This window comes from Pieris brassicae, chromosome 11 (genome assembly GCF_905147105.1).
Source record: "Pieris brassicae chromosome 11, ilPieBrab1.1, whole genome shotgun sequence".
Lineage (NCBI taxonomy): Eukaryota > Metazoa > Arthropoda > Insecta > Lepidoptera > Pieridae > Pieris > Pieris brassicae.
The window spans coordinates 7,940,162-7,954,289 of record NC_059675.1 but is presented as its reverse complement, the minus strand read 5'-3'; the positions used below and the strand labels follow the sequence as shown (position 1 = coordinate 7,954,289).

Sequence of the window (14,128 nt, the reverse complement as noted above, 5' to 3'; positions counted from 1 at the left end):
ACGTTCGAAAACTAAAAAATTCACCACAAAAAAAATTATCAAAATAAATTGAAAGAGTTGAGATTTTAACTTTTAAGCGCGAAAATGTCTAAACTAGTCATTCAAAATTTGAAGTTTTCTATTGTCATATGTCAATGTCAAAACATATTCAGCGTTATTTATGGTCTATGAATGTACACACGGAGTACCATTGTGTAATGTAACATTCCACGATAAATAAAATTGTTACTATATTAAATAAATTTGTAGTAACAATAGATTACCATATAACCTCAGATTATATTAATAATGTATTCGAATACTTTCATAGTATAACCTACCATAAAATTCGTTTAAATAGCGATGACGATGATTTTTATCGTTAAACGATACTAATATTTTACTTAACATGATATTTGTCAGATTGTCTCATGTCTGTCACCCTACCAATTCCTTCACTTGACATGGAGTGTACGGGCGAAAAATATTGCTAATATGCTTGTATCCAGTCGTAAGTGTAAAAAAAATATGTTACAAATTATAAAAACGTGATTGTCAAACCGAACCAATTTAATATTCAATTGCCGGCAAGTTAAGTTGGTCGCTTACAAAATACTTAGATAAAATCGTATGTGAAATTTTTACTTTAAATTTTTGTTTCTGTTATTATATTTATTGCAAAATTTTATAATAATTTTTAAGCTTTTTTTAGTGATTTTACGTGAGAAAAGCAATATCCAAGGTAACCTAAATATTTTTTATTTATAAATTATTTAAAAATTCTATGCGTATGTAGACTTTCATATTATTATAATGTATGAATATTTTAATTAATTATTTTAAAATAAAAACACAGAAACACTAATCAATATATTAAATATATTGTGTTAATATATTGCATTAACTAAAATAGACAAATTTTGATTATATCTGTATTGTTAATCTTTTCCGAGGATTAATTAAAAAATAACTGCTATTTAGGCCTTTGTTTAGATTCAAGTGTTAAATATTCTCAAAATAATTATTTGCAGATGGGTGACCAAGGATTCCTAAAACAAAAATCGGGATTTGCTACCCTTGCAATCCATGCAGGACAGGATCCAGAAAAATGGGAATCAAAGGCTGTGGTTATGCCCATTGTAACAGCCACAACATTTAAACAAACGGGACCTGCTGAATACAAGGTATATGACACAAAACATGATTGAATAGACCTTTATACAAAACGTTTTCTCCTTTCTCCTAAACACATTAGATTTGCTTTAGTAAATCAAAAAGGCATGACAGAATCATTTCAATTCCAATTATCCTCAAAAACTTTGAATATATTTGTGAGAAAAATAAGGCTAGTTCTATATTTGTTACTAGTACATTCGTTTTTTTTGTATATATTTTTTAAATGTAATGTCAATTTAGTAGGCAATCAATATTGAATAGCACTAGGAAATTCAAAGTAGTAGCTAGTATCTATTAAGCTGACTCATACTCACTCAACATAAAAATATTTAAAATAGGCCAATGTTATATCCCAAAAAATCCAGGTAATTCTAAAGGACATGATTTATCTAATTTTAATTTGATGGAATGAGATACGACTGAATAGTGACGGTTGCAGGTTGATTTAGAGATTCTTAGTAAAAAAAGCAATAATTAAGATAACTTTTTTACTCCAGACTTCGCGAGTTTTTTTCGTTAATTTGAAACATTAAGTGTCGCAACATATGCGATCATATAATATGATGAACTATAATTTATATAATATTTGAGTTTTTTCCGATAATATACTTACACGCATATAAAAGCCACTCCGTTTCTCCTAGCAGGAATAAAACACGAAAACTTCAGAAGAGTATATGTATTGAAACTTAATAAAACACGTTTTTTTATTTCCATAATTATTTACTTAAATTCTATTTTCTAATGTGACTTGAATTATTATCGTATAGTGTAATGGTCAGACCAATAAATTAATATTTTATATAGGCCTTAACAACACAAGGCAATGCTGGAGTGAACACAGATTAATGAAACTATCTTCGACATCCATGCGCCTTACTAATAAAGTAAACGAGTCTGTTAATAAGCTAATCTTATTTAAATCCATTTAATATGTTTACCATAGTACTCTTCAATATTGTAACTGTCGGTAATTATAAATCAGCGGAAATTTTAATTCCTGCTAGTTGTCGGCTAGCGACATTTACGACAGACAACTTCTACTCCCTCTACGAACAGACAAATTAATTTATGGGACTATTTTTTAAAACCCTTTTTAAATCAAATAATAATCTAAAAATTTACTCCTGGCTATATGACAGTAATGATTCTGTTTTAGGAATTTGACTACAGTCGATCTGGTAACCCAACAAGAAATACCCTTGAGGAGTGCTTAGCGGCCCTGGATGGAGGCAAATATGGTTTGGCCTTCGCATCAGGTTTGGGAGCTGTTACCACCGTCGTGACTTTATTGAGTCAAGGAGAACATATTCTTTGCTGCGATGATGTGTACGGTGGCACTAACAGATTGCTGAGGTAAATTCAAAATTACTTACAATATTTTAGTTTTAACTTTTTAAGTTGGAGCGAATGTATGAACCTTTTATTTCGAGAATGTATAAATTTCCGCGTGCATCAACGACTTGTAAAATAATTGGATATAATTGTTGCTTATTAAATTTTCAAAATTTATTATTTTATATATTTTATCAAGTTATTAGAGTTTATCTATGAAATTAAAAAAAAATATTACCTTTGTTTTGCTTTTTTAAATCAGGCATTGGCTAGCTATCTGGATACACAGATCTACATATATCATTAGGGATGATTTTATCATAATAATATAAACATATAAATTAAAAGCATCATACAACAGGTTAAATCATAATAATTCAAATTCCAAATTCTGATTATAACATTTCAACACAAAAAATATTTGTTTCCGATTCTTAGAAATGTTCTTGAACGAAATGGGATTGAAGTATCGTTTGCGGACTTTACAAACGTCGAATTCATCCAAAATTCAATTAAGGAAAATACAAAGGTGAGTGGACCTTTCAAATATTCTAGTTCTAATTTATAACATCATTGTAAAATAGCACTGTAGAGCTTAAGACCTAAACGAACTATTCAATATATCTGTTGAAGTAAAAATTATCTGTAAAGGACCTAAATAAAATAATTTAGACTCGTGCATATCCATAGTTCTAGCAGCCGTTAGTCAACATTAACATTCTTTCCAGATGATTTGGGTAGAAACGCCCACCAACCCACTTCTCAAAGTAATTGATATGGAAGCGGTGGTTAAAATCGCGAAGCCCAAAGGCATTATAGTTGTAGTAGACAATACATTCCTTACACCGTACTTGCAAAGGCCTCTAGACTTTGGGGTCGATGTCGTCTTATACTCTATCACCAAGTACATGAACGGACATGCTGATGTCATCATGGGTGCCATTGTCGTCAATGATGATGCTCTAGAGAAGAAACTTCGCTTTTTACAAAACAGTAAGTTTCTTATATAGTAGTAATGATTAAGTAAATCATATCTTTACCGAACATCCTAAGAGAAATGTCTTTTATATGATGTCTTGACAGATTCGGGAAAATGTGGTATACAAATATGGCCTAGGCTACTTTTTATAGTAAAAAGAGTTAAGAACTTAAAAGCCAAAATGTTTACTATTTCCGTTATTTTGTTTATAAAATCTATCAGAATAGCACGATTTCATAGATACACAATACTACTGATAGTACTGATACTGATAGTGATAATAGAGATGTTTACCAATTCAAATTTAATGACGTGGAATAAGTTATTCCATAATAAACATATTTTGTTTTACCAGATTAAGCAAGTAGCACATCGTTAGGGCTCAATATATATTTGTAATGTTCCATACAATTCAATTAGTACCAACTAATGAATTGTTTGGAACATTACAACTTAGTCATCAATATTAAGCCCTGACCATGACTCGTCATAATTCTGTTTGTATTAGTTGTTCTTCTGGGTAACATATTTTACATACCGAGATTGGCATCACCGTGATAATCATATTATATCTTACGAAGTCATCAAGGTTAATAAAACAATTTTTCACATATGGTTGTGTACTTTTGGGTTTGAAAATCTTCATGGAAAAGTCTATTTATAAACGAATAAAAACAAATATTTCCTTACTAGTCGGGACTTTAAGTTTCTACAACATATGCTCTAAACACATTTCTACTGTATATTTAGATAAATTTACTTACGAAAATTATTAGATACACAAAATTGGAGAGTTTGGCCTAAAACAATTATAGTAAAACGGTTGTTATCATTGAACGACCTTGTTCAGTAAATTTAGCGTGGTATATTACGTAATACGTCGTTAGTGTTGCTGTACGCTCAAATGGAGTTAAAGGAACAGTTACCAAAATGTTTTCCTGGTCCCTCGTCAATACGCATACTCTTTTTTTTAAATTAAATATCTCGCGGGCAAAGCAGTAAAAAGTATAGTAACCCACCTTTATAATGTTTCCTTAAGTAAATTTATTAAGAATAGATCCCATATCTTCGCATAAAATGAAAGCTGTGGGAACCGGCTTGCTTTAATCTATGTAAAGGTACATAAATATAGTGCGCCCATCAGATATGTCCAAGGTCGACCTCCTTATATCGAATCCCGGACGATGTTTTAAAATTATACGTGGCTCAATTTAAAAATAGACAAAGTGACGATTAGTATTTATTTAGAGACAAGCGTTAACTAATGACAGTCAACTAACTGAACACTCATGCTCATGCTTCAACTAACTGCTAAAATTCAAACATTACGATCAAATTCTTGTTCAGAGAAGTGATGGAAAGCGAACACCAACCGGTCGGGCAATTAATTAATACTCAAAAAAACTTACGAAGTAATGATGCTAATATCAGTTTTGAGAAACAACTTGTTGTACCACGGTTTCATACCGCGTTTATTTGAGACCTAATACATCATAAACGTGCACGTGTTACTCCTTAATTTTTGGTTGCGGAGTTATTTTAAAACTATGATATCTGCTAAAATATACATTGAAATCAAATGATGTCAAAGTTCATTTTGTTTAAATTAAATATTTGTGATGTGACGTAAATATTTGGATAAGGTTTTTAAGGTTAAAAACAACAAACAAAAACATAAAAACAACTTTTCAAATACAGAATAAGATTGCGATAAGTTAAGTAAAGTTCTCGTGAGTCCTTCATAGACGCGGGCTTTTTTACAACTAAAAGGTAAAAAGTAGTAAAAGTAAAGGTTTCAGTTTTAAGTGTCAGTTTTTACAAGTGAAAAAAAAAACCTCTCGAAAGAAGCAATTTGTCTATCGTAACTCAATACCACATAAAAGGACTAATATTTTTACATTATACGTAATAATATTTTTTAGATTAATATTCAACCAAAAAAACACTTAGCTTTATAATATTATTAGTAGATAAAGATAAATATATAGTTAATTGATTAAAAAAATTATTAATACTATAATGATTATTAATTGTGATGATTTCATACATTAATTTTAAGATGTGTTTAAATTTAGCCTTGATGATAAAACAAACCATAACGGTGGAATCATGAAATCGTTTAGTGTGAGTTAGATTTGTGTTGTTTCTACGAAAATTAAAGCTTAGACTAGAGGCTTGCTTTTCTATTTTGGGTTATTGACACCTTTTCAACATAAAACTTAAAATAACGTTAACAAATCTTATTTCCAATGTGTCGTATTTTCTTATGTTTCTCTAATACCTGAAACATTACGATGACTTGACTTTTGTTAGATTTGACAGTTATGTTTAGGCCATACTTTACTTTCTACTTTATGGTATAACTACAGACTGATGCGCAGTCTTCCGATTAAGTTTCATGGTACAAGCGCCACCCTAATTATTGGCGTTTTCTCACCCAAAATCTGGCCGAGTAACATCTCAAGACTGATACGGGATACTTATATTATGTTTACGACTATACCTATAATATACAGTTTGCTTAGAATATTTTATGTCTCGTAAGTAAGTATGATATTCGATATTGCTAATTTATTAGTGCGTGTGAAATTCTATAGCGTCGATAAGAAATATGGGCATGCTTGAAACAATCTTGCGGCTGTTATGACAGATTCACGATAAATCGATCAGTATTTTTTTATCAGTACTTTTACCGTGTGATTAAAGAATTTGAGCCAATGATTGCCAAAGTATGACATAGTTCAGAGTTTTTATCTACGCGTACGACACGGGATGCAAGTATTGCTGGCTGTGCACGCACTAACATGCTCAGAGATCCGGCACTTACGCGTGCATAGGTTAAGGTACACTGCTCTGGCTCTGTGACCCAAAAGGTGACTTGGCCTCCGAAACGGAAAACATCCAGCGCTTCCCTGTCTTGTCCCACAACCCGTCAATTGCTTAATCTATTTTACTCCTAGTTAATTAGTGTTAAGCTAATGATATAAAATACGGTTAAATAAATAAAGCTTTGGCACAAAACTTTCAAAGTTTACCTATCCAACAAGCAAGTAATGTATCGTAGTAAAATATTTTTGTATTAAAAGAAAATACAGTTTTATACTAACCTATTTTAGTAATAGCAATACACAATTGTTCCGTACTAGAATGCATACATAACTAAGATTGTTCGATTTTCGATTAAAAACAACAAAAGTAAAATGTGTCATACAATATATACATATCTAGATTGTATAAATAATACGTCATAGAAGTATTTATTCCGTCCGTCGTAATAGTACCATCTAACAAAATAACATAATACGATCGCTATTATGTGTACACATAAGTGTTTTTGGATATTGTAAGGAAACGTTGAGAAAATCCATGATTTTTATTACACATATTTTATGTCATAATTGCGATTAATTTCTAGGTATGGGCATCGTTCCTTCTCCAATGGACTGCTACTTGGTAAGCAGAAGTCTCAAAACGCTTGCTCTTCGTATGGAACAGCACAAGAAGTCATCTCTGATTGTAGCCAACTGGCTCGTTAAACATCCCAATATTATCGAAGTACTTCATCCGGGTAAGTAGCTGTGTTTATCTAGTTATGTTTGTTTTATACAAATCGGGAGAAGCAGATAAATCATTGTCGTCGGTCACTCATCATTAACGAAAATGTTAAAATTAGCTTGTTTATTTATTTTACAGTTTAATTAAAACTATATATGAACTGATTAAACTAAAGCCAAATGTTAAAAACATACAAATATATAGTTTATAGATGATAAAAAGATAGATACCACCTCCAAAGACTTCGCCTCTGTATTGGATATAAAGATATATTTTAAATCTACGATTTATATTATTCGAAACTAGCGTACCGGTCAATTTTCGTCCCTTTATATTGAAGACGCAAATACAAAAAAAAACTATTTGTAAATCAAAACATTCTTAAATCTATTTGAACACAAAAAAAAATCATCACATATATACATATATAATTTTTCCTTAAGAAAGAAACTCGGGGTTTTCACTAATATATTATAAATTGTTGATCTAGTTATAAAATAATAACTAATTTCTACTATTTAGTTGCATACAATAAGATATGATTTCTGCCGTAGAACAAATTATGTATCCCTATCAGTTTCATTCGCATATGAGGAAAGACTCTTCTAACCTTCATTTGTTCGTGAACGTGATCTTACTCTGGAATCTGAAATCTCATATTTTACAAAATTACGTTGTCTTTAGCGTAAATCATCTGAATTGCAATAAAGAACTTTTACAGGACTTCCATCTCACCCTCAGTACGAGATTGCGAAACGCCAAATGTCGGGCCATTCAGGGACATTCAGCTTTAGGCACAATGGTGACCTTAAGGAATCTCAGAAATTGTTGAGAGCTCTTAAGATGTTCATGGTTGCTGAGAGTTTGGGCGGATATGAAAGTCTCGCGGAGTTACCGTAAGTAAAGCAATACCAAGTAATTATTTGACTCCTAAAATGTGTAAATTTATTTAGTTTTAACCTAAAGTCTTATTTTTATGTTTAAACCGTGTGTGTGTTAATAAAAGTGTGTGTTAGTTACACACACTTTTGAAAATAGAGTTTGATGTACAAAATAATTTTTATCAGTTTTACTGGTTTGAACAGACCCTAATATCTTACTTAATAAAAACATTGTTTTATCTTAACGTTTGTGACGCAATGAAAAACGTACGACACGGTAATGTTACGGATAAACTGTAAATGCTTTTATCGTCACTATTCTAGTTTTATCACTATTTCACGTCCTTTGTTACCATAAAAGTAGATCGTATTTTATTTTAAAGTTTGTTGTATTAACTCCTTGACTGGAAACACTTTAAAAGGCTGGCCCATGTTTTGGGTTACGGGTACCTTACACTTTATGTTGTGCACCAGTCCTGTTTATTCGTTAAAGCGTCTAATGAACACTCTTAATCAATTGGTGGACGGGGCGTCGCCAGTCCATTGTCAAAGAGGGCCAATAGAAGTAGATAGAGGGTGGGAGAAGTACGAGTTGTATACAGCAAGTAAACTTCACCGCGGTGTTGATTGTAAATAGATATATTCGGAAAACATATTTTGTCTAATTAAACGTAAAGAAGTAATAGAGGCGTACTATATTTGAAACTAAAACTTAAATTATTAATAATTGCATTGAAATCCCTAAATTGATCTGAAAACATGTTTCTTAAACTTGATACGATATTACGTCATTTCATAATAACAACGCATACTCACTGTCGTAAAAAAATAGTTATGTTATAACCATGACGCTGCAAAATAGCACTAAACCATATTTTTTTACCTCATATATTTCCGTTAATTATTGATTGTCTGATTCCGTTAATTGTCTTGTGTTGATGATTAACATTATCTATGTAATTCTTGTAAGTCAGTGTGTTATTGCTTTATAGATTGCCGTGCGATTGGATTTGAACCAAGATAATTATCGTATATGATGCTTTTAAAGGTCGTCGTTCGTTATAGTATTCTCTCTATACGTCTTTAACAATAACATGCTATGTATTTTAATATTTATTTTGTTCCTTATCTTGCATATAACTGAGGTCAAATTTAGATCTATATAATTGTATAATATATATTATCTATATCTTGTAACACCCGTAGACATTTCTGAACCTATTATACTATATGTAACTCAATAGACATCGAAGTGACAGTCCCTTTCAATTTAAAAGCCCGGAAGCTTACCACGTAAATAACTATTACAATTTCAATATTCAGATTTCGTAATTAAGCAAATGAATTCAAATAAATAAACATATCGATTAATGTACATTAAAATTGCATTACAATTCTTTATGCCAGTTGTTAAATTATTGTATCAGAAATTGAAATAGAAATTAACTCGCAGGAATTCCGATATACCATTTACCACGGAGGGATTATGGTATGCAGTCTCATAGCATTTATTCCTTTCGTAGTTCTCTGATGACGCACGCATCAGTTCCTGCAGAGCAGCGAGCAGCGTTGGGCATTACGCACAATCTTATCAGAATATCAGTGGGCTTAGAAGACGTCGAAGATCTCATTCAAGACTTAGACCAATCGTTCAAAGTCGCATTCGAATAAATTTTACAATTTTTTATCTTATTTCCATACTCACTATATTGTAACAATATAAAGTATATTGATAGGTTTAAAATTAAAAAAAAATGATTGATTGCTAAATGTTATCTCATTTTTATATATTGTTGGTTGTTGTCTAATTGTATTATAAACGGGTGATAATGAAACAAGCTATAGTTAGATTTGGAATCAAGATAATTTAAATATTGTCTTTGTTTGATTTAATTGCATTTACCTACGCTTTTATTGTGTAAATGATAAGCGAACAAGATCATGTAAGGTTAAAATATGTGCATTTTTATGAGTATTATTTAGAATGATTTTGTATTATGTGTTTCACATATTCCCAATGATGTTTCCTCAATATTTTATTTTGTAATAATTTAAGTGGTACCAAGTATCAAGAAATAAATGATAAAATGGTTTTTTTGTATCAATAAAATGTCCACTGAAATATAATTTTCATATGATTATTAAAAACAACAATTTGCCATATATACTTACATACTATGGCATATATACTTATATACTAATATAACGATTGGGTATTACTAATATTACGCTTGGTACGAATAGTGGTAATGTTATAGATAGTATAAATATAGCTGTCATTTACCTTTTATCTTGTATAATATATCTTAAAATACTTTGCTTCGGAGCGGCAAATCAAAACTTATGGATTAATGCTCCACGATATTCTACGATTGCTTGTTGGTATGCTGAGTTTAAGTGAAAAGGAGCTCCAAAGTTTCACTTTGAAACGTGACTACCGCGAAAAATGAAATATCATTTACTAAAGAAAATTTCGTCATATTTTTGCTATTTAGTCGACAATAAATGGTATTTATAACTATCTATTTTGGGTATTGATTTTAACATCACGGAATAAAGGTTTATAACTATTAATGGGTACCTTAGAAGATAATGTTAATATTTCACTTTCATATCTTAATATATAATTTTTGAATGCAATCCCCCATAAAAATGAACTAAACCAATCTTTTTCATTTGTCATAAGATTTCGTAATCGGTTAAAAATATATATTATAAAGGTCCTTAAACTATGTATTTAGATTCTGTTTTCCGTCCTCAAAAACAGGATGCTTATAGTTCTCCATTCATATGAGAGGAAAGCAGAGAAGTTACCAACAACAGCTAAACATAAATTAAGTGACACTGAGTTTTAGAACCAGATGTTTATTTCAATAAATAACAGCTGAAGAAAGATGAGACGGGTCATAAAAAAGACTAGTCGGTAACATGGCGTTGAAGTCATTATTGTAGGCCCTAAGAAACTATTTATCACATCTATTAAAATTTGTTGGTAACTGATAAAAATTTTTATCGCTATGGATTAAAGCTCATTTGTTTTTTGTTTCTGTCACCGAAGAGATAGATAACGAATATTGTTACTTACTTATCTAGTGAAGATATCAAAAAACTGCGCCGACAATAGTGAATAAAAGGTTTCTGTAAAAGTAAGGTGCGACTTGCATTCTTTATTTTGTTATTGTTTGTTTAATGTCCGATTTAAGAGGAAGTCTGCCCCAAGCAGTCATAATAAAATTATTTATTAGGAGTCTTGGATTAGGATAAACCAAGGAGTATTGGAGGCTAAAAATCTAATTATAGACTATAGAGGTGATAAAGAGTGTCCGCCTCGTAATTAGCATACATTTGAACTCGAGTGACGTATTTTGAATCCAGTGAGGAGCGATGACCTCTTGCTTTAAAGATATTGACACGATCTAGTATTTATGATTACAGGCCACGTTATTATATTTTTGAGCGTATAAATTTATTTACTCACTTAATTGATTTATTTTGTCGCCATTATATTTGTTTTAAAGGTTTTTCTTCTTTTCTGCGAGTATTTGCAATCAGCCTAAGGTTATGAGCAAATCTGTTCTGTGGTACTGTCATGTGAAGTGGCTTCCCATTGGAAGCATCTACTCATCTTCTGCCTAGAGCTGCCGGTCTTCTAAATCTAGAATATGGTGACGTTTTAGTCGTCTTACATACTGTTTTATGTTAAGTTGGCGAGTTCTTTCGGGTGACAGGTTAACCACTCTTTATATTTAGCTGCCAATTATACCACAATGTATAGGTTAAAACAATTTAAGAATGGGAAAGATGAGGAAAAATTAACTTGATGACAGAATAATTAAGGACGGGAAAAAAAGAATTGGGATAAAGGTACAACATCAAATTTAAATAAAAAAAATGCTGTCATTAAAGGTATTTATTTGATTTATATTTTTTTAAGACAGCAATAACCACACATAAGACTGTCAAGAATAACACGTATCATGAAGTTTAAGACGCCTGGGTAAAATATCAGTTTCTAGACTAAACTTTGAAAAGATTTTTAGTTCTGTTACTGTCGATAAAAATACACTTTCTGTAAAAAACATTAAATAGTATAAATATAATCTCTAAATGTACGCAGAAATTAAAGCATGACTACTCTTAAGGGCGGGCTATAACCAAAATTACTCTTTTATCTAAGTAGGTATGTCTTATGATCATTCACTATAATTTCAATGTCTCCAATTAAAAACACAACACAATATGAATTCCGAGATACAAAAGTCACCTCTAACTTATGTCTAATTTTGTTTTTAATCAATTACCTATAAATTTTGTTAGCCTACTAGGCGCTCTTAATATATAATTCCGCTCTCTTATTGTATAAATTTATACAATATAACACGGTCCTAATATCTCACCGCAGTGTAACTTCTTTTATATAATCTATAAATTTTCCAAATGCCAGCTTTATCATGTTTTCATAGTTACGCATATTTCAGAAGATGGGTTTCGATTATTTAATTACACGATAAAATTAAGACTTTTATCTATGATCAATATAAAATACTATGACTGCTATGTCATACTATATTCTTTGTTCATCTTGAATGTCAAACGTATAATTTGTTTAAGTTTAAAAATATCTAATGTAATTATTTACCCCACACGTAGCTAAATGCAGCGAATGAGATAAACATTTCATGTTTTAATTCTTTATACAAATAGGTATTCTTGGATGGGTATTTTCCACGACAAATTCACAAGACAAATTTAGATTTTGTCAGTGTATAAAAGTAATAAATTAGAACTATCTGTATTGTCATATCGATAAATTGATAGATTGATATCCCAATGGATATTAGATTATTTATGTAGCTTTATTATTGAAATAGAGAGTCATAGTCAAATATTTATCTGAAAAAGAGAGAGAGATCAGTCTTGGCCTATTAGCTTGAGCGTGCAACTTTCATACCTGAGGTGTTAGGACCTAGCTGTAGAACAAGGATTTAACACTAGCTCATACGAAGGAAAAACCATGAGGAATGCCTTGTCGGGCACAGAAAACCTCTAAACCTAAAAATCTTTGCGTAGAAAACACTTACGAATTTGTTTGTCATCAACCCTTTAAATACTATGATTTCAACCTTTTACCAGATATTGTATGTTTGTATATCGAATGACATAATTGTCTCTTATATCAAAATCCTAAATCGGTAAATATTGATTTTATATATAAGTATACGCGGCGCAGGTGTGCTCAAATATTTACACAATACAAAGCATACCTACAATATCCGTCCTTTTTTTCAGTATAGAACACAACTCAGTATTAAGGCTTCGCAGTCGCAACTTCGTCGATACTACAAAGGTTATTGTTATTAAACAAGTCAATAGAAAGTCAGCTATTTGATATTGTTATAGGCTTTCATCATCAACCAAGGCAACACTGAAAATGTTCGAAGTAATCTCCGTTCCTCTCTACACATCGTCGGCTTCGATGTAACCACTGAAAAAACCAGTGGGCCCATTCTTCCTTTGGTGTCTCTTCTATGGCATTTTCGTACGCTTTCACCGCATCGTCTAGGCTCGTAAAGTGAATACCTTGAATTTTATCTTTATTTCTTGGGATACATATATATACAGTGGTGTTCATATAGTTTAAAACACTACTTATAACTTTACCATACAAATCTTCTTAAACAATATACACATTAAAATAATTAATAATCTTGCAAAAATATAGGCACTCAAATAAAAAACTCATTAATTGCATAAAATATAAAACAGATTTTACATTTAATTACAAAATGAGTGTTACACATGTAGAAGTTTATTTTCTGTTTATGGCTCTTATTAATGCAATTGATTGTTGTTGTTGAAAATTGTTGAAAATGTTCTTAAAACATCTCCACTAAGAAAAACCGACCTAAGTAATAGCTCTAACCAGATTAAAAATGCAGTTTTTTTCCTGATGACCCGAGAAACATCTCTTCAAGACTGATAAGCCAAAGATTAGTGAAAGCTAAGAGACCCTAAATACACGGCAAATAGCGTCAAATGTTTCCTTAGCGAACAGCGTATATCCATTTTAGTTTGACCAGCAATATTATTATTATTATTATTATTGATTGAATCAATGAACAAAAAAATCGAAGCCAACATGCAGAATATTAATCGTGATAAATTCAATTGTATCTGTAATATATTCTAGATGCGAAACGATAAAATAATAAATAAGTAAAGA

At 30.8% G+C, this 14,128-nt stretch overlaps 1 protein-coding gene across 3 annotated transcripts; it reads left to right on the top strand.

The window, feature by feature from the left end:
• Nucleotides 1-536: 536 nt before the first annotated feature.
• On the top strand, nt 537-9,991 carry LOC123716304 (cystathionine gamma-lyase). Of its 3 annotated transcripts, none has more exons than XM_045671976.1 (9): nt 537-607; nt 692-721; nt 1,011-1,163; nt 2,315-2,511; nt 2,929-3,019; nt 3,219-3,483; nt 6,885-7,037; nt 7,746-7,920; nt 9,429-9,991. In XM_045671976.1, the coding sequence occupies exons 3-9, from the start codon at nt 1,011-1,013 to the stop codon at nt 9,574-9,576; spliced, it is 1,182 nt and encodes a 393-aa protein (XP_045527932.1). In that variant the 5' UTR covers nt 537-607; nt 692-721; the 3' UTR covers nt 9,577-9,991. The 3 variants fall into 3 exon arrangements, with proteins under 3 accessions (XP_045527932.1, XP_045527931.1, XP_045527933.1); XM_045671977.1 differs by having other exon boundaries at nt 556-607; nt 682-721; XM_045671975.1 differs by having other exon boundaries at nt 552-721.
• Nucleotides 9,992-14,128: the final 4,137 nt, after the last annotated feature.

Excerpts from the sequence above, each read along its gene's own strand:
- LOC123716304 (XM_045671976.1), top strand. The coding sequence starts at position 1,011 with ATGGGTGACCAAGGATTCCTAAAACAAAAATCGGGATTTGCTACCCTT. Across the intron at positions 3,484-6,884 it reads ACTTCGCTTTTTACAAAACA|GTATGGGCATCGTTCCTTCT; the intron begins GTAAGTTTCTTA and ends ATTAATTTCTAG. Across the intron at positions 7,921-9,428 it reads GAAAGTCTCGCGGAGTTACC|TTCTCTGATGACGCACGCAT; the intron begins GTAAGTAAAGCA and ends TTCCTTTCGTAG.